The sequence below is a fragment of the Podarcis filfolensis genome, assembly GCF_964270895.1.
Source record: "Podarcis filfolensis genome assembly, chromosome: 13".
NCBI classification, from domain to species: Eukaryota; Metazoa; Chordata; class Lepidosauria; order Squamata; family Lacertidae; genus Podarcis; species Podarcis filfolensis.
The window spans coordinates 50,962,802-50,982,289 of NC_139615.1; the positions used below are offsets into that span (position 1 = coordinate 50,962,802).

The window sequence follows — 19,488 nt, forward strand, 5'->3', positions numbered from 1 at the left end:
TCAGTGTTCTGGCCTGGTTGGAATGTGTCCTTGAGCTCTGTCATTGCCTCTTGCCTGTCTGGATGGAAGACAGAGCTGTGTGTGAGTGACATCGACACAAGGCTACTTTAGAAAGCTCAAATGGGCATTAGTTTCTTTGCCTATTTTTGCTTCTGGCTTTGCCCACAAATGGCACATGTCCCTCAGATGGTTGCCCAGAGGAGGCTGGGAAAGGTTCTCTGCCCCTCCTTTGCAGAGAAGAGAGTCAGATTGCTATGCTGCTGCTATGTCAGGCTATATGGTGAGTATCTTCCCTCATTCACCAAGCACTTCATTCAGTGAATTCTCCCTGAAGGGGTGGGTACACTGATGTCATTACTTTTCCACTTTATGCCAGTACTCAGATAATGCAAATTCCCCTTCCCGAAGAATTTGGTGAAAGGGAAATCCCATATATGAAGAAAGCTGCCAGGCTACTTTTTGACCAGCTGCAATTCTTCGAGATTATGTGAAAGGTGCATTGCTAGGCATCCAGCAAACTTTCTGGGACTTGGTTTTCTTTTGTTTGACACAATGCAAATCTCATTCAAAAGTTTGGTGTCTACAAATTGTATATAGGTGTTAACTTTGTTTGACAGTGTGAAGTTCTCACATCGCTCAAGGCTTTGCATAGATTCATTGACTGTAGCCAACTGACAGCAGAGTTTGATGGAACATTCCCTTATAGTCATAATGACTGGATATGCTTTCGAAGGGTGAGTAAAGGTTTGGAACTCTTTTTAACGGTGCTTTCTGAAACAATTTTTGATTGCCTTGGTTAACATTTAGTTTGTCATAAAAGTTAGTTGTTAATAATATTTACCGGAATCAAGAATGATCCAGGTAAACATTCTTAGGTCAATTCAGGGATCATCTCAGATTGTGGCTGAGAAGTCTTACCTAGGATTTGGCATGTTGTTTGGAAATGACAAACCACAATTACAGCCATTTCTCCATTTCCAGAGGCTGTTTGCACAATAGAGATGAAAAACAAAAGCAGACTGCTCTAAATCATGGTTTGTTTATAGTATTTTGGTAGTTCAAACTATGACTTGCATTGTGAATTACGCGTGCTGCAAGCCATGGCTTGCTGTGATGTCTGAATTAAGCCAGTGAATCTTCCTTTAAAAAAAAAAGGATCTAGAAAAAAGAATGTGCAGATTGAGTGGGCTGTCACGACCACCCCAGTGGGGGAAAACCCTTATCAGATCAGCTATAATTTTTTCACCACAGTGCCTTAGGGATTTGCAAAGGTGTTGAACTCTATAAATGTAATTCATATTGAGACAAGATTTATGGTGGTATGACCCATGTCTTCAAATACTGATTGTACCACACAGCTTTAAAGTGGGGTGGAGGGTGATTTGCAGTGGACACATTATGCTGAAACTCTCCCCCAACAACATTTCTTCTGACCCAGATGTGTCCCAGGTCTTGAGACATCTGGCTGGGTTTCCCCAAGCCCGCTGCCCCTCTGCTTTAATGCCCCAGTATGCTAGGTAACCAATTTAAACTCCTATAAGATCCTCTCATAGTCAAGTAAGCAGCCTTTCTGAGCATCTGGATCCTGGTTATTAGAAAAATGTGGACAGGACAAATGTTTAATTCAGGTCACTAGCTATGACCTGAATTAAAAACAACCAACCTGTTTATGACTTGTTGTTTGTGTGTCCTAAGAAACACATGGTGCAAGCTAAGGAGGCGATACTAACTCTCAACATTGGTGGACATTATTGCTGAACCAGTTTGGAAAGAGAGTACACTGAAATTTAATGAAATCTATAGCTTATTATTTCCATGGACTATTAATAATATACCTCATGTTGCAGTTTTGTGCATGTGGACACATCCTATCACAAGCACAGCTTCATCAGTATTATCGAATAACTGTAAAAATGCTATTTTCTGTTTCGTTTTAACCATTTATTGTACTTGTACTTCCAGAAACTTGAGCCATTTATTACAAACTGCAAAGAGGCCCTTGTTTTTTTGCAATACTCTTTATGTTCACTCAGCAATATCCAGACGCCAAGTACTGCACAAGTGAGTATTGGTCTTGTTCAGTGTTTTTAAATGTAGCACGAGCTGTACTTAACTGAGTTTGAAACACTGCTTGCTGGGAGAAGTAAACAGAGCTATTGATAGGAGTCTCCTGGTTGGAACCTTGCCTCTCCCACAAGTTCACTCTCTTTCCCTCTTTCTCCGTCCTTCAACCCCGAATAAGAGGATCACAATATTTGCATTGCTGTTTGCTGCATCCATCAGGTCATAGAAATGCATGGCTGGACCATGTTGAGGAGGGCCCAGGGCAAGAGGCCGTCTGGGGCTCTCTGCAGGGTGTCTCCGGATGACTCTCAGGCAGCCCCTGCCCCATGAGCTTACTGGGTGGCAGGGAGAGGCTTCTGAAGAATTGTCCAGTCTGGTGCTTTTCCACCAGTGTCAGCACAAAAAACTATAATGTTGGTCTGGGTGGTATCCAGTCTGGCTGGTCGCCAATGCTGGGTCTGAGTTCTTCAATAAGAGAACACTGCATTTTCAGGTATATTCGCTGCAGAATTACTTGCAAAGCAAACAGGCTTTCATTATTTTTTTTTAAGGAGGTGGATGACTTAATGAATAAACATAAGACGATGATGAAACTTGTTCTGGAAGATAAACTGTTGGTCACCTTAAGACTTGAGGGTGGAACGGTCCTGGCAAGGCTTAGAAAGGAAGAGTTCTGTAACACAGAAGATTATAGGTAGGTACTTCATATGCCAATATTACTGCATTATGCATTGTTAAGCACTCTGTCATTATGGTGCCAGTTGGAAAATAATGCTTTAAAAAAGTCTGGATGTTGGAAAAAATGAAAATGTCACCATAGGTGTTGCAAAGGAACCAAGGATCACGTTGTGTTTTAGAAAGAGACAGGAGAAAATGCCGTCCAAGGTGACGGTTAAATACTGTATAGTGTTTTGCCAGCACCAAGGGCAAAGCCCACATATCCTATAGGCATGCAAAATTCAGCTTTTGATGCATTCATTTCAGAGTGCAGGCTCTCTGCCACTGCTAATAACCTAAACTACTCTGTGAAGCTCAAAAACAGCTTGTTCTGTAATCTGAATTGGGTAATTCGAAGTTGGAGGGAACATTCCAAAACTCCATTCTGTAAGTGAAACTCGCTACACATTTCTCTGAACCGCAGCCTTTAATTTAAAAAATTTACCAATGATACATAATGTAATGGGGCAGAGATTATTATGTAGGATTATTGCCTCTGTCCTTTTTGGCCAGCAGAACCTGACGTTTGTCACTGCTGTTTGAAACAGTTCAGGTAAGCACTTTTAATTTCTAGTAGCTTCAGTAGTTATTTGCTATTTAGTTAACCAACGCTTGGTTTCCTCCTCTCTCCAACAGAGATGCCATGGAGACTATTACGAAGCTGTATAATCGAGTAGATGAGGAAGTTCATAGGCTGGTTCTGTTGTCTAATAAATGTCTGCAACAACTAGAGAATCTCTTGGCAATGAGAAAATTTGAAGAAGGCTGTGAACAGGTCAGTAAAGTTGCTTTTCAGCTTTAAAAACAACAGCTTGGAGATCCAATCACAGAGACCACGCCATATCTCTCGGTAACATTTACTTAAATAGGTTTGCTATGAGACATAGTCTACAGACTATGGTTTGTTGTTAGTGAAACAAACCACAATTCCTGATTCAAAAGTAATGCCGAGTCAGGGATTACAGTGGGATTACAGTGAATTTCACCTTTGTACAGTAGGTGAATTTCTCCCACGCTTTCACATTCCTCTCTGTTCTCCATCCAAACAAGCCAGAGGCATCATCAAAGCTTGAGGACACATCCCTGCCAGGCAGAAACACACAAGGAGGGTGCAGAACAGGACCAGTAAGGGTGTGGCTGAGGAGTGGGGTAGTTGCCTGGGGAGAGTCCCAACAGCCATATACAGAGACCTGGAGGGACACATTTGGCCCCTGGACCTGAGGTTCCCCATCCATGGTTTACTGTGACATGTAAACAAAACATCCCCCCCCCCCCCGGTTAAAGAAATTTTTGTTACATTTCAAATGCCTGAGATCAAATTGATAGGCTTCTGCTGGGTGTGTTCAAATATGTGCCTAGTCAAAAAGGAATTTCTTTCCCATGCTCTCCAGAATGGTAGCTCTATCGATTCATTGTAGTAAAATGAGTATCGCTTTATATTTAGGAGCACAGGAAGCTGATTTATGCCAATTCACACTATTGGTCCCTCTAGCAAACTATTATCTATACTAGGCACCCCCAACCTGCAGCCCTCCAGATGTTTTGGCCTACAACTCCCATGATCCCTAGCTAACAGGGCCAGTGGTCAGGGATGATAGGAATTGTAGTCCAAAACATCTGGAGGGTCGAAGGTTGGGGATGCCTGATCTACACTAACAAGTGGCTCTCCAGGATTCCAGACTGGGCGCATTGCTCGCCCCACCTGGAGAAGCCAGGGATTGACGCTGGGACCTTCTGCAAGAAAAGAGATGTTCTGCTAGTGGGCTGCAGCCCTTCCCCATCAAACCCAGTAGAGCTCACCTTATTGGGAATTAATTAATCCAGAATTGCTCACCACCAGCAGGCAATATGCCCCCTCCTACTGAAAGATTACCCCTGTGTGAATGTGGCCCTCCACAGACCAAAAAAGGCCACACTTCCCTTTGTGGTGATGTCACATCAAGTCTTCGCCTTAAAAGTTATTGGGTGGGGAGGGAGCTGTCTCATGCTTTCAGTAACATGCATGATTTGGCCCTCAGGAGAACTTTCTCAGTGGTCCCTTTATACCACTGGCCATGCATGTTGAAACATGTTGAAGGAAAAGAAGTGCAGGAGCCTGGTGTGTGTGTGTGCATGCACACACACACATGCACACACACACATCCACATGCATATAAATTAAAGTGGTTTCGGGCCACGGTTGCAACTAAACAGCATCATACATTCTAAAACATTAGAGCAGTTTGCTTTAAAATAAGTTTTTTTAAAACCCACATTATTTTGATGAAGATGCACATTTTTGCTAAAGGTGTGCTAAATGAACTGTTTGTTACTTCTAGATATAAAGCCTTGTATTCTTTACAGATAAAAGTCTGGTTTGAAAATGAGAGAGAACAATATATTGGGCCTTTGGATCAAGAACATCTTTCAGTTGAAAATGTGAAAAGGAAACAGGAACAGTTCCTGGTTTTCAGTGAAAAGGCAATGGTAAGTGCTTTGCTTTGCTTTCTTAAACTTTATGCATGTATCTTAAAACATGTGACAACCAGGCCCATAACCATGATGGGGCTTTTGGCTATTTGCTGCAGCCATTGACACTCTGGAAAACTTGATATGATGGCATACCAACAATACCAAGGGTGTGTGATTCACAATCACCATGGTTTGCGCATTGGCTAACAAATACCTTTTGAAACCCCAAATCCTTCTTACCTTGTGTAATAGAAAGTGTTTGGTCAAGAAGAAAGAAAATTTACAGCTTGGTGTTTTAGTTCGTGGAGTGTCATATCCAATAGAATGGAATGGGTGTTCACCCTCTTGCGAGACACTAGGCAGGAGCAAAGACTTGTGGGAAGTAGGCTGAACTCCCTCAGTTTTTCCTGTCTAGACGCAGCCAGTACGTTCCTTCTAGCTCTCCTAACTAAGTTTTTTACTAGTTTCTGAACCCTCTTTTTTTCTTTAGATTTCCCTTATTGTCATTTTAGTTTTACAGTTCTTTGTCTATGCGTTGTGGTTTTTTCCACACACACACAAAAAACCCCTTTCCGTTGTTCTTTATGTTTGGTTTTTCCACTTATTTGCCATCCTTCTTTTATTCCTTAGTTGTTTATATTGACTTTTTTTCCAGAACCAGTGCCCTTGCTGCAGTGCTAAAGGCCGTTCCTGCTTTCAGGTGGCCCTTTGTCGGCACACTCTTTTTCTTTCCTTCAGCAGCTGCCGCCATTTTTCTGGGATCACAACAGAGTGAGCGTTCCTAATATGTCCCTGCCTGACTGCTTCTATTTGCCTTTGAAATTGAGCCCTGACTGACTGCCTCCTGGTTAGCTTTGGTGGTGACAGAGTGCCTGCCCCTTGTCCTCATCTTCCTGGTCAGCAGCTGTGACAAGGAGAGTGTGTGTAGCTTCTTCTCCCCCCCCCCCCAGTGTGGCAAATGGAGTGTGTGGCTTTTGCTTGCCTTTTCTCCTGGTTCACAGAGTGGCAATCAGAGACCTTTGAGACCTTTGGGATATTAGAGTCTCTTCCCCGAACCCCTTCAACTCCATGGAAAAGGAGGCTGAGGCTGAGTTTCCTTTTCCTTCCACTCCATCCTCTTTGCTAGAAGTTGACGACAATTAGAGTGATGGTTCTGTTCAAGACGAATCCTTTTCTATAAGACTGTTCCAAGAGGCTAGTGCCCCCATCCTGAAATGTAAGATAATGCACACAATAGAATTATCAGATTGGACCAGCTGTCCTCAGCTGAGGCGGCCTTTGGTCGTATGGTGCTCCAACAGGTATTATAATCAGTGTATTGCAGAGATGGGACCCGCCTGAATTGGTGACTCCGCTGTGGTGTGTCCCATTCCATTGGATACAACGTCCCACAAACTAAAAAGAACAATTGGTCTTACCTGAAGTGTAGTTATGGGAGTGGGGCGTCATATCCAATGGACCCCACCCTATGGTGCTCTACTATACACTGTTGGGTGGGAGTATGGCGTACCTTGAGTGCTAGTTCCTTGTGTTGTGTTTCCTTGCCTTTCAGATACTTAGCAATTTAGAGATTTTATTATAGAAATTTCCAAAGCCAAGGAAGTGGGAAGTAGGCAGGTATTTTTTTTCTCTTTAGGGACTCCGTTGGTACTTTCTGTTTGGCAAATCCAGAAAACTGAGGGGGTCCAGCCTACTTCCCACAAGTCTTTGCTCCTGTCTAGTGTCTTGCAACAGGGCACCCATTCCATTCTGTTGGATATGACGCCCCACTCCCAAAAGTACATTTCAGGTAAGACCAGTTGTTCTTTTTATGTTACAGCAATATTCCCAGAAAGGGCTACAGCTCATAAAGGAGAATTCTTCATTAAAATCTGAAGAAGAATTTCAGGCTTTCAGTAGGTATCTGAGTAACATCACAATTCAAACCGAGAAGAGGAGATGTGAACTGGAGAAGCTGCTTAAGCTATATGAATTTTATGAAAAAGTAAGAATATTTCTATTTTCTTTTTATTTCATATTACACCACTCTACATGTTATGTTCAGTAGTAGATCACAGAAGTGTCTGCATGCTCTTTGCTCTTCCACAGTATGACTTTGCACTGCAGGGGGTGGACTAGATGACCCTTGGCTCCCTTCCAGCTCTATGACTTTCCATGAAAACAGCTTTGCTTACAGATCTCTCTTCATATTTCAGAGCTCACAGTCTGCCATGCTGCAGAATATGGTGGGTGGATTTGGATAGATACGTACAGCAGAGAGAGCCATTTTCTTCACTCTTGAGAGACTGGGTACAGTTTCTGCAGTCTAGAACCTTGGGGGCTGGACCACAACCCCAGTAATGACGCAACTGCCCAGCCTCAACACCTTATTTTGGGCACAGTTTGTTGTGGGAAAGCTGCATATAAGTAAAACCAGCCAATCAATCCATGTCCTCCACTTAACTATTCTTTTTTCTTTCTCTCCTTTTCCACTAATCATCCAGGCATCCAAGTGGATGGTTCACTGTAATGAGTTTCTTGAAAAGCTTTCAGTGGAAGCCAAGTATTCTCAGCCAGCAGTTCAGTCTTTGCAAAGCTACCACCAAGAAGCTACAAAGTTTTCTGCTGAGAACTTTCAGAAAGTCAGTGAGGTGATTATTGCTCTGGGTAACAAGGAGGAACTAAAACAATGGAATATTTTATGGCTCAAATGCCAGCAGACCAGGCACCACTTAGAAGAGGTCTTTTCAGAAGCAATTAAAGGTACCAGGGAAGAAGGGTCCAGCAGTACTCTGAGAGAGATTGGCCAGAGGGACGGCCATAACCTGGGCAGCAAATCTCCAACACAACAAAGCCAATCTTCCCGCTTTTGTTCTAGCACTCTCAATAACATCCATGACAGTAAGTCACTCGGTCCGTTTCAAGGTAGCAGCCCATCTGAGGGTGTGCCTTCTTTTTTACATCAGGAAGATGCTGCTCAAAACACTGATCCATTTTCTTCTTCTGTTAAACCTTCGGTTTCACAAACTCTTACTCCACTCTTGGGTAGGTTTCAAAGGACTAGCCGTGTTTCGGAGGATTTGGACAACATTTCTACCTGCTGCTCAGAACCGATCCAGACACCCAGCACCCGCCACAGGAGACATCCGCTGAAGAAGATTATGAAGAAGACACAGAGCTTTGAGTTGACCCGACACGAGAGTAACCACAGTGAACTGCACCATCATGGGTATACTGGAGTTTACATAAGAGGACTGGAGGTGGCCAGCAATGTGGCTGCAGAAAAGAGAAACACACAGCGTTCCAGTATCAAAAGTCCTTTGGTTTGTAGAAATCGCAGTTTATCATCTCCTTCAAGAATCCACCACGCAGAAGATGAAGAAGAGAAAAAAAGAGGGGGAAGGTGAGAAATGACAACAAGGGAATCCATTCGGGTGAACAAACAGCCTGAAAAGTGCTGTAAATATTTTAACATATTCTCAGTAGAATTGTTAGCTGATTACATTTTTGAGTCAATTAGCTTTCCTTTAATCACTGAAAGTGATTAAAGGTAAATGTTTTAGCCAGGTCAAGTTCTGAGGATCTTCAATGGAGGTGAAATTCATTTCTGAGCGACAGACAAAAATCTTGTTTGTAACATTGTACTCTTCACTGAGCAACACATTGCAGGATTCTTCTGTCATCATTATTTTTATTGAATTTCCTAAGATATATGACCAGGTGTGGTTCCATAGACACTTCAAGGCAGCTTTCAACAATCAATTTTGAATCTGAGCTCAAGGCATTAAATATGTGGTCTATTTTGTTCTTGGAGTAAAATTAAAGATACCAACAAGTTCAGAAGATTACAGTGCCCATTTCTCTTCTCAGCAGCACTGAATTATTGACCTAAATCTGCCTGTTATAGGTAAATAATTCAGTGCTGCTGAGAGAAAGAGAAAACATCAAGCCATCTCTTACGGGCCTGGGCTTCGTTTGCCCATGGAAATGTACCACCTGCTATAGGCAGAGGGGCAGGTGAATGGGGATAATTACATGGCAGAGAAGCTTTAGCAATGTGATTCTTACTGTGGTGTTTTAGCCTGCACAATGAAATCTGAGAGCTGTTTAACATTTCCTCCTAAGCCTCTGATGGTTTTGGTGGTTATAAATATGGGGTGTATACCGTATTTACTTGAATCTAATGTGCACCTTTTTTGGCCAAATTACATTGCGAAATTAAGGTGCACATTAGATTCGTTGGCTCATTGACATTTGCAAGCCAATGCTTTTCTTGGTTTCAAGGTTCTGAACATGGAGGTGCGCATTAGATTCGATGGAGCATTAAACTTGAGTAAATACGGTATAAATATTTGATGTATATACTTGAAGCATAGACTCTCCTAAATTGTGAGTGCTGTTGGTTCCTGATTATGTATCAGCCGATGATCATACCATAAAACACATGCCAGCCAAATGTTCACAAGTTGACTAGAAGGATTGATTAGACACTGAGTTACCATTTTCAGTGCTTTGCCTCCTCAAGAACAAAAGGATAAGGGGCCTGCATTTAAAATACTTTATGCTGTAACATCCATACCAATAAGACGGAAAATTGTAGTGCCTCAGATACCCTAGTTCAGTTATCAGACGTAGTCACAATATATTACTTTTTATACTGACCTATTTTTCCTGCATTTAAAATATTGTTCCACATAAAAGCTCTCAGAGCTTCCTTCTAATATATGTTTCTGGAACTGGATCTTTACCAAATTTGCACACATAGGTGTCCAAATAAACTGGCTACCTTCAGGGGAAAACCCTTCTAAAGCAGAATTAGTGTTGTGGAGAGGCCTTCCACATACCATCATATTTGAGGGGATATATATATATATATATATAATATCTAAAAGAGAGGCCTCCCACACACCATCATATTTGAGGGGATATATATATATATAATATCTAAAAGAGAGGCCTCCCACACACCATCAGATTGATAATGGCAGGACCTTCATTTGACATTGGCCTCTTTCACGGAGGTGAAGCTGGACTGTTTTGCTTTTCATGGCAGGGCACGTACAGTTCACCATTTATTTTACTAGGTTCCCTTGTCACTCTGGCAGAAGGGGAGTTCTGTATGTCTTGCAGCATTGCCCATGCTAAGAGACCTCCCCTACTTCATCATTCCACATTGAAGTGGAATGCCCTCTTACTGTTGGGGTGCAGAGTGTTCCAGACTGAGGTTGGACAGTGCTTTGCTGGATCCGTCTTTTAACCCCAGAAAAGTTGATGCGATGTATTTAGAGAGAAGCCTCATATCCTCAGTCAAGAGCCTCTTTTAAGGTCTCTTTCCAAGAGGGAGGATAAACTCTCCAGAAGGGATGCAAAACTCCTCACTCATCTGGCTGCTGAAATTTCTTCTCTTGAGCCACCTATGCCCAAAAGGATTGACAGTGCATGGGGTAAAAGAACCTAATTCATTCAGAAGGCAGGCACCTGGCTCTGGTAAAGGACCACTGAAAAGACAGGAGACTCCCACGCTACTGATAAGGATCTGCCACAGATGCCAAACGCTGACACAGACCAATGTGACATGGCTCTAGAAGGGTTTTCCACCAAGTAGCCTATGTGGTTGGTTACCCTGATGTATGATTTTGGGCCACTCTTGAAGAACAACAGCAGTTACAGGTAAGCAATCGTGTTTTCCAAAACATTTCTTTTCATGACCTACAGATGCACAGCCTCCCATACTAGCACTCATTATGTTAATCTGCTTCCCATAGTAAATAAAACAAATAAGCACATTCTCTTTGCTTCTTTCTTCCTTTTTCAAACCTTTCCCCCATTGTGGACCTCTTCAGTTTTACAGGACCAGACTTCTCTTTTCTTGGCACAGACTGTTATCCAGCATTTTCAACGTGTTCTGAGTTATGGGAAGTGTGCTGTCTGAGTCACATATTCTTCTTACTCAGGTACCCCCAAATTGGTCACATGTACCTGTATTGCTCATGTATGTGGAACATTATTAGGTTAGACAGAGCCTTCAAGTTTCAGGATATCCTTTGCAACCATGAGGACCAGACATTCACTTTTCAAGTTGAAGCTGGTTCTCGTTCTTACTGCATGTCTCCAGGTTAATCATGGAATTGGAGGAGCCTTGTAGGCTCTGTGCGAGAAATCTGAAGCTAGAGAATCCCCAAGATGTGAACAACAATCCTGTCCTTTAAGACCTCCAGGAAGAGCCCAGCACACCTTCAGGAAATTGGTTCCATTGCTGAACTAATCTAGTATGATAGTAGACTTTTTCTCACTGGAGGTCTTCATGCAGAAGCTGGGAAGCTATCCATCAATTCAGTTCAGAGTGGGTAGGGTCTTCTCACAAGGTTAGTTGATTCACAGCTGGCTCCCTGATCTCTTCTGCAGAGGGCAATGATAGGAAATCCCCTTTCCTAGATTCCCAGGTCTTCTTCCTGTTGGAGCATGCAGCTTATGAATTTTGATGGTGGGCAACACACATCATTGACAGTGCCGGCGGCGGGGGGGGGGGGGGTAACATTTGAAACAAAGTGGTTTTGGCTGATTCAGTTAAATGCCATGCTTTATTTTCATAAAGTTTACCAAGTAGGGGTTGCATAATATCAAATGAAAAGTATTGTATAAGAAATGGTTTGGGTCCAATCAATGTGAAAAATCAGCATTGCTGAGTGCTAAATTTTATATTTCCACTATAAATCCAGTATAAACAGTAAACGATTCAGTATAGCATGAGATAATAGTACAATAATATAGCTTAGAGCATTTCTGTTGCAGAGGTCCTGATTGCTGCCATATCTGCACTTCTCACTGCAATTCAGTTTGCTTGTCTTGCGGATACATGGTGGAACACATCTCTGGTGCACACATGAACACTTGCAAAGGTCCAAAACAGTCACAGGAGAACATGGCAAAGTGCACATAACAGGCTCAAATTTGTTGCTAACACTTCTATCCAAGATCTGAAGCTGATGTGAGTTTGGGATGTTGTCAAATGTCTTGATGACATTGACTTGCTTGTATTTTAGCTCTCAGGATTACACGTACTGTGTCAGTGGAAGGCTCTAACTTGGACATTTTCTGAAAAGCTATCACATTACCTCACCAGTGATACTTTTTTCCCCATTTGTGGTACATACAGATACGCTGGCAGACAGGTTTCTGTAGTGCATGCATCCCTTCTGATGCAGATACTGAACTTCCCAGATTTGACTAAGCTTCTAAATCCTTGGAATAAGGTCATAATTTATAAGCTGGTTTGCAGAACTTAAAAGGAACCTCAGAGATCATCTAGTCAACTCTCTGCTTATGCAGGAAATCCACTTCTGCATTGTCCCAGGTAGGTGAATACCCAGGATCTGCTTCAAAGCCTCCAATGAAGAGGACTAGATGACCATTGTGGTCCCTTCCAACTCTACAGCTCATGCTTTTTAGTCTGAATAACTTTTTCCTTTCATTTGAATCCATCAGTTCAAATCCCACCCTCTGGAGCACTAGAAAATAAATTGGTCCATCCTCTATGTGCTAATCCTTCAAATATCTGGATACGGCTCTCATATTGCCACTTAATCATCACTTATCCTCAACGTTCCTCATAGACTAGGTCTCCATGCTCCTCACCATCTTTTCACCCTCAATAGTTGCCCTTTCCAGATTAGAAAGGATCCAAATAAACAGCTTAATTCAAGAAAGTGTGGAAAGAAGTTTTTACTACCTGCTCTGTGACCTTACTCAGAAAAGAAAATTTGGAGGCTGCCTAATATCTAGGAAGCTGGGATCCAGTTGCAATTTCTTAAACAAAGGTCTTGCCACTGCTTCATTTAAAGGTTCAAAGACACAGCTGTCCGTCAAGGAAGCATTTACAATCTCCTCCACCCAATTGGCCTGTCTCCCTCTGTCACTTTTTAGGATAGACACAGGTCCAACTAGCAAGTGGTTGGTATTGCTCCTCCAAGCAACTCATCCACATCCTCAGGCAAACAAGAAGAAACTCCTCCATCAAAATTGGGCAGTTGCCAACTTGGACCTCCTTTTAATACAATCACAGGGAATGCAAGCATTTCTATCAGCAAAGTGTTTTGCAAACTTATTACAGCACACTGACAGTCTCTGCAAATTGCCACTATTTACATGCTTTTTGACATTTAAGGAACTCCAAGACTTCCCTTTCCAGAAGCCGTGTTGATTCTTCAGCATGAGTTCTGCACGCCTAGCTGTCTTTAACAATCCTTTTCCATTAGCACCACATTTTCCAATACCCTTTTGGAAAGGTGAGTCATTGCTGCCTTGCCAATACTCTTGTCCAGGTCAGCATCCGTGGAGAGGTTGCTGGTTATGGTGAAGCCCAAGTAGACAAAATTACCAAGACTGGCAATATCAGCCCCATTTTGTAGGAATCCCTTGCAGACCCCAACCACTTAGAGACAGTGAGGTCATGTAGCCACAGCAGTGGCGAGAGGAGGAATGACCACTGGGAGGAGCACAGAGAGAAGAAACATCATGGTACACTTGCAGCAGCACAACCGGACACCTTCCTCTGCCCCAGCTGCAGCAAAACATGTGTCTCCTGTTTCGGTTTCTACAACCACAGCAGGCGCTTTAACTCTCCAACAGTTTGACTTTACCCTCAAAGGCACAATTCTCCAGTGTCTCCTCAGACACCAACCAATTCTTTCTCCCACTTTATGCAGAGCAGACATTAAACTAAACTGCCTGTAATATCCTAGTTCCTTCTGCAATCTTACAGACAAGTTACACATTTTGTTAGAAGACTAGCAAATTCAGATTTGAGTTATTTAAGAACTCTCAGACCTCATGATTTGTTCATTTTTAATTTGCCTGTAAGTGCTAGAACTTCATCTCTTGTCATCAGTATTTGCCTCAGTTTTTCAGACTCCCTTAAAATGTCGTTTCAGGTAAAAGTACCTGCCCTACATTTTCCATGCTGAAGACCAGATACAAAGAATGCATTGTTTTAATTAAATCTTGTCTTCTAGCATACATTTAATTTACTTGACATCCAACTACCTTCCTAGCTGGTTTTCTGCTTCTGGTGTGTGTGTGTGTATGTGTGTGTGTGTGTGTGTGTGTGTGTGTGTGTGTGTTAATCTTGCTGGCAATAATTTTTCTGACAAAGCACTTCTCGAATTCTTTCCATCTCTTACATTTCTTTTGCCAAAGTTTCTTTTTGTTCTTATTTGGGCAAGACTTCCATTTTGAGATGCTGAATTGTAGATTTTCAGATTAACTTCTTTCATTTGTGACCAGAACTGGAGCCTCAGAATGTGTTCTTAGATTAATCAGAATCAGGAGTGACAATGAAACTCTTGTGGCAGGCTTCCCTTCACCTACGAATGAATTTTAAATAGACAATGTAGGATAAGATAACTCTGCTGGGGTTGCCAGACTCAGCGATCTCGTGAACGATACTGCTGCCATCCAGTTGTCTAGTAAACAAGCCAAATTTGTTAATTAGGTATAAGTAGAAATATTGTGCAATTTGGAGTAAATTTGCCAGCAACTGAAGGAAATAATATCCCTTTTGACATTGTGTTTCTGCCCTGGCCATTATTCATAAATAATGTGCTCAGTAATACTCAGTTTTCATCTTGATTGGACCAAAAACAAGTTCTTACAATCATAGACTTTGCATTAAAGGTGCCTTTCATTTGATACCATTCAATCCAAGTTTGGTTTAATAAAATAAGGAATGTCATTTAAATGAATAATGGTGCACCATTCTGCTTTTTACAAAGTATTTAGCATATGTATATTCTGCCTTTCAATGCATAGTCTTCACAAGAAAGCATACAACTAAATGAGATCAGCTGAGATCTATTTGAAACTTTAAAATAATTATGTGACATGTTAGAAAACATAAGAATCCAGAACTGTAGGAATGCACCAAGTGGACTCAACCACATGAAAAAAATGTTAAAGTCAGACTGGAAGAAATGAGCCTTCAATGCACATTTGAAGGTCTGCACTGCACTGAAGTAGCTTTTTGTAGCTTCATAGTTCTGTAGGAAGGGAGTTCTGCAGCCATGGGGCCACCAGCTAGAAGGCTCTGTCCCTTGACTCTGTGCCATTGACGCCATCGGGGCTTCCATCTTTAGTGTCAAATTCAGGAGTGCTCTCACCCAACCTGTGACCTTCATCCTTCTGGGGAGTGCAGTCCATCTAGGTTCAGCAATACATCTCCACCCAGACTGGCCAGTTTCCCAGCACTTCCTTTTTATTTGGATTAAGGCTAGGCTTGTTCACCCCCAAACCACCCCCCAAAACTGTTTACATTTCCATAAATTAGGTCTGGCTCCAGATATTCCCAGCCCCAAATTCAGAGGTGATGCACCTAAAGTTCTAAGTTCCTCTCTGAACCCTCCCGCTGCAGCCTTTCCTCAATCCTTGGCCGGCATGTGGCTGGAAAACAGACCTGGAAATAGGGGCTGGGGAGGGTAGCGTAGGCAAGAAGTGTTAGGCAGGGGGTTTCAGCATCCCCCCCACTGCTACTTCTGTCCTCCAAATCACACTCTCCTTGGTACCTAGGTTAAGAAGACTACAATTCAAACTATTTTATCTACTGGTCTACAGAGACTATTCCACAGCATTTCCCCATTCTGACAAATTTATTTATAGGTACTGATTCTTGATTCGGTGCTCCAGTGTTCTCAACTTTGGGTCTCCAGTTGTTTTCAGACTACAGTTCCCATCATTCTTGACCACTGGTCTTGCTAGCTAGGGATAATGGGAGTTGTAGTCCAAAACCATCTGGAGACTCAAGGTTGGGAAACACTGCTCTAGATGTATGAGATTCAACCCTTCCTGTTTTGGTTAATGACCTAAAATATTTCTTCTATTGTTAAGGTTGTTTATTATTATCAACAGGAGACATATTTAAAAGAAACTAAAATGACTACTACAGTGGCAGATACACGTCTAAGACTTGAGTGCAACAAATCTAACTAAATATTGTCCTAGGCTGATCTGTCGCATGAAGCAGGTACAGCACCCTGGTCCAATGTGTGGGCAAAGGTGCCACATAGCATATGTTTAACTGAAGAGATGGATTAGATGATGCTCTAAAGGGTTTTGAGCCACTTATACTGGCATTGTCCAGTTTTAAACTGTGTGCCAGGCACCCTAGTGTGACTTGAGAGAAAACCATTGGTTTACTGTGAGAAATAAATTAGTGGAGACTCTAAACTGTCTTTCTCATTCCTCTGTGGTTGAATTATCTGTATCCACTCAGTACAGAGATGTGCCAGAATTACCTTTTCCAAGAAAGCATCTGACGAAGTGTGTATTACACAAGAAAGCCATTGCCTTGAAAGCTTATATTTAGTTGATCTTTAAGGTGCCACTGGAAGTATTAAAAAAGATTTTTTCATCTTGTTATTTATTATGACTTTTCCAAGAAAAATAGCTTGGTATTGTTGTGATCAGGGACCAAAATCAGAAGTTTGGCATTCCTGCAGAAATGGTTGGACTACTGTATAATTATTATTTATGCAAAATCTATTGGCCAAGATCCAAATAGCTCTGCAACAACTACATTCACAATTACATCTTAAGGAGTAGAACATCAATGTTTAACCAATTAATCAGGGTAAATCTCATTAAATAGGACATTTGATAGACTAAACAGGTACCCTGATTAATATATATTTAAAATAAGTAGTGTTATGAATTTGTGGGGTGTGAGACACCCTAAATTCATGGTCCAATAAAGGTTAGAATTAATTAAGGTTGGGGGAGTTTAAACTGCCAAGCACTGAGTGTGGCTGTTAGGGGAACAAAGCCTGAGAATGGCGGAGTTGTTATGCAAACAAAGGAGCAGGGAGATGGGCGATCAACAAAGCAGTTGCTCTCTGCTGGACAGCAGAGGGATGTGAGCCCCTCCGTCTGGAGTTCATTAGCAGGAGACAAAAGGCCAGAATTCTTAGGATGGCTGTGGACAGTGATGTGCTAGCAAAACTGTGGCAGAGAGGATGGCAGATTTTTGTTTTGTATCCAAGGCTGCTGCACCTACGTATGGGAGAAGCAAGGGACCAGCTTGGAGCATAACACTCTGAACCCCTCCAGCATAGGCTCAGGTTGTGTATATGTGTAAATAAACCATATATCATTAAGACACCACTGTCTCTGCTGTGCCTCATTTCCAAAGGAAACAAACCCTGGGTAAGAACCTGGAGTCCCTGGACTAGCACATGGCTGCAGATAGCAGGCGCTGCCTTAAAGGGGGCCTTCCTCCCTTTCAGATCGCACAGGAGGGAAGGTGTTTTTTAGGATGTTTCTGTGCTGTTGGTGCATGTATATATCATATAAGCCCAAAGAAAGTTTGCTTGCTGTCTCAAAACTACTGCTTTTTGCTAAATGCAAATGTATACAGATTCACTTAATTTATAAACATTCAGCTAAATTCATAAATAGCTAAAATTGCTTTAATTGGCTGAGAGTCAGATAAGGAGGATTTTGGGCTTTAGTGACAGCCCTTGACAGCCCCCCCCCCCGCCAATACATGTATACCATATGTCACACAGCAAACAGGGGAGTTTCAAATGCAGTGTGCAGCATGGCAGTGGGGTCTGCTATCCAGGGAAAGAGAAGTCAGTAATCCCACTGCCAGTAGTTCTTTAAATCCTTTTCCTCACGGCTTGCCTTTCAATCGTTCAGTCTCAGGCCTGTTTTCCCAGTAGGAACTCCCTGTGTGCTGAATATTGTATTGTTTGGGGAAATTCATGAGAAAGCAGCTGTACATCATCTCTGGAATGTTCTTCTGTTTTACAGTAGAATGCAAACACAGAAAAGGTCATAATAGTTTTGCAGATGTAATAGGAAACGTTTCTGTATTGTGTAGGGGGAGCCTGTTTCAAATAACAAAATTAATTTGTCTTCCTGGCTAGTTACTGTTCTTCTACAGCATCTGATGTGGCTAAGCCCCTCTGTGTCAGAGTGTGCGTGGGTTTTTTATCAGTGGGAAGGGTGGAGTGGGAAACTCTGGCTGCAAATAAGAGCCTGAAACCTGCAGGAACTAAGATTGGCTGCTGTAACTACAAATGCTGGTAGAGGTTTGCCAAAATTAGTACACCGCAATAACCGTTTAGCAGCCAATGAGGCAACCCTGATTTTTGCATGGATGATTTCTCAAGTGAGAAATGTACAATATTACTCCTGGGAATCATTCCCACTTACAGGCCCAGAGATGGAGAAGTGTCTTCAGTTCAGAACGAGTAAGGTGCAAAAGGAAATCCATGAATCAGGAGTTCCCCGGAAGGCAGTACATAGGTCTGCTTTATGTCATCACATGTATGCATTTTGTCCTCAATATATTTCCATGTCTTTATAGGTATGACTGGTTCACCAAAACCATCCTGTGATGCTAAATTCTTAAGTTACTGCTAATTAATCATTGTTGTCTGTGTTCCATGCAATTCTTCTGTTTCTTTCAACAGTAAGGTGAACCACATAATGGATGAGATGATCAGAACAGAAAGGGAGTATGTCAGATCTTTAGGCTATATCATCAACAGCTATTTTCCAGAAATGGAAAGGATTGACTTACCTCAGGATTTGCGAGGGAAGCGGAATATCATATTTGGAAATTTGGAAAAGCTGTATGACTTCCATTGTCTGTATTTCCTGAAAGAACTGGAACACTGCACAGACTTCCCCCTGCGGGTTAGCCACTCTTTTCTCAGACATGTAAGTCTCATTTTCCATTAGTGTGTTATTGTCCTCAGATATCTTCTTGTATTGACTAAAAATTGTATTACTAGGAAATACCACTTTTCCCTCATAAAGTTATCTAATTCTGTAATTCCTCTCTCTCTCTCTGCACACCATGTTTGTACAGGGTTCTGTACTGCATTTCCCCCACAGAGATAGCTCCATATAGTTCTTTCCAGTTAAAGGTACTTTGGCCTTCTTCAGAGGCGGATTTAGGGGAGGGGAACCGGTTCGGTCACACTGGGCACGGAGCCTCAGCACACCACCAGGGGCACCGCAACTGTTACTTAGAATGGAGCGTGAGAGGCAGAGGGAGGCTGGATTATGGCATGGAGCAGAGTGCTGCTGAAAGTTGAGACCCCAAGAAACACCACTGCCCTCTTGTTCCATTGCACTAAATTGCCTGTGTGGCATCTGTCAGCACATGGACAGTTTGTCGTGTTTCCTACTCATGTGAGACAAGAAGCAACGGCCTCTAGAACAAGGCTGACAGTCCAGCTGATCCCTATCCCATTTTTCCCGCCCAAATACACATAC

The 19,488-nt window shown here is 42.3% G+C and overlaps 1 protein-coding gene across 9 annotated transcripts in view; it reads left to right on the plus strand.

Annotated features, from left to right (window-relative positions):
- The window catches only part of PLEKHG4B (pleckstrin homology and RhoGEF domain containing G4B), a 94,815-nt gene that overhangs the window by 62,076 nt on the left and 13,251 nt on the right, over positions 1-19,488 (plus strand). For all 9 annotated transcript variants that reach the window (XM_083582351.1, XM_083582349.1, XM_083582348.1 and 6 more), the window contains 8 exons: positions 618-734; positions 1,963-2,061; positions 2,616-2,758; positions 3,418-3,556; positions 5,125-5,247; positions 7,052-7,216; positions 7,716-8,614; positions 18,678-18,927. In XM_083582351.1, the coding sequence (XP_083438477.1) occupies positions 618-734; positions 1,963-2,061; positions 2,616-2,758; positions 3,418-3,556; positions 5,125-5,247; positions 7,052-7,216; positions 7,716-8,614; positions 18,678-18,927 (1,935 nt within the window). The remainder of the gene's footprint in view (positions 1-617; positions 735-1,962; positions 2,062-2,615; positions 2,759-3,417; positions 3,557-5,124; positions 5,248-7,051; positions 7,217-7,715; positions 8,615-18,677; positions 18,928-19,488) is intronic.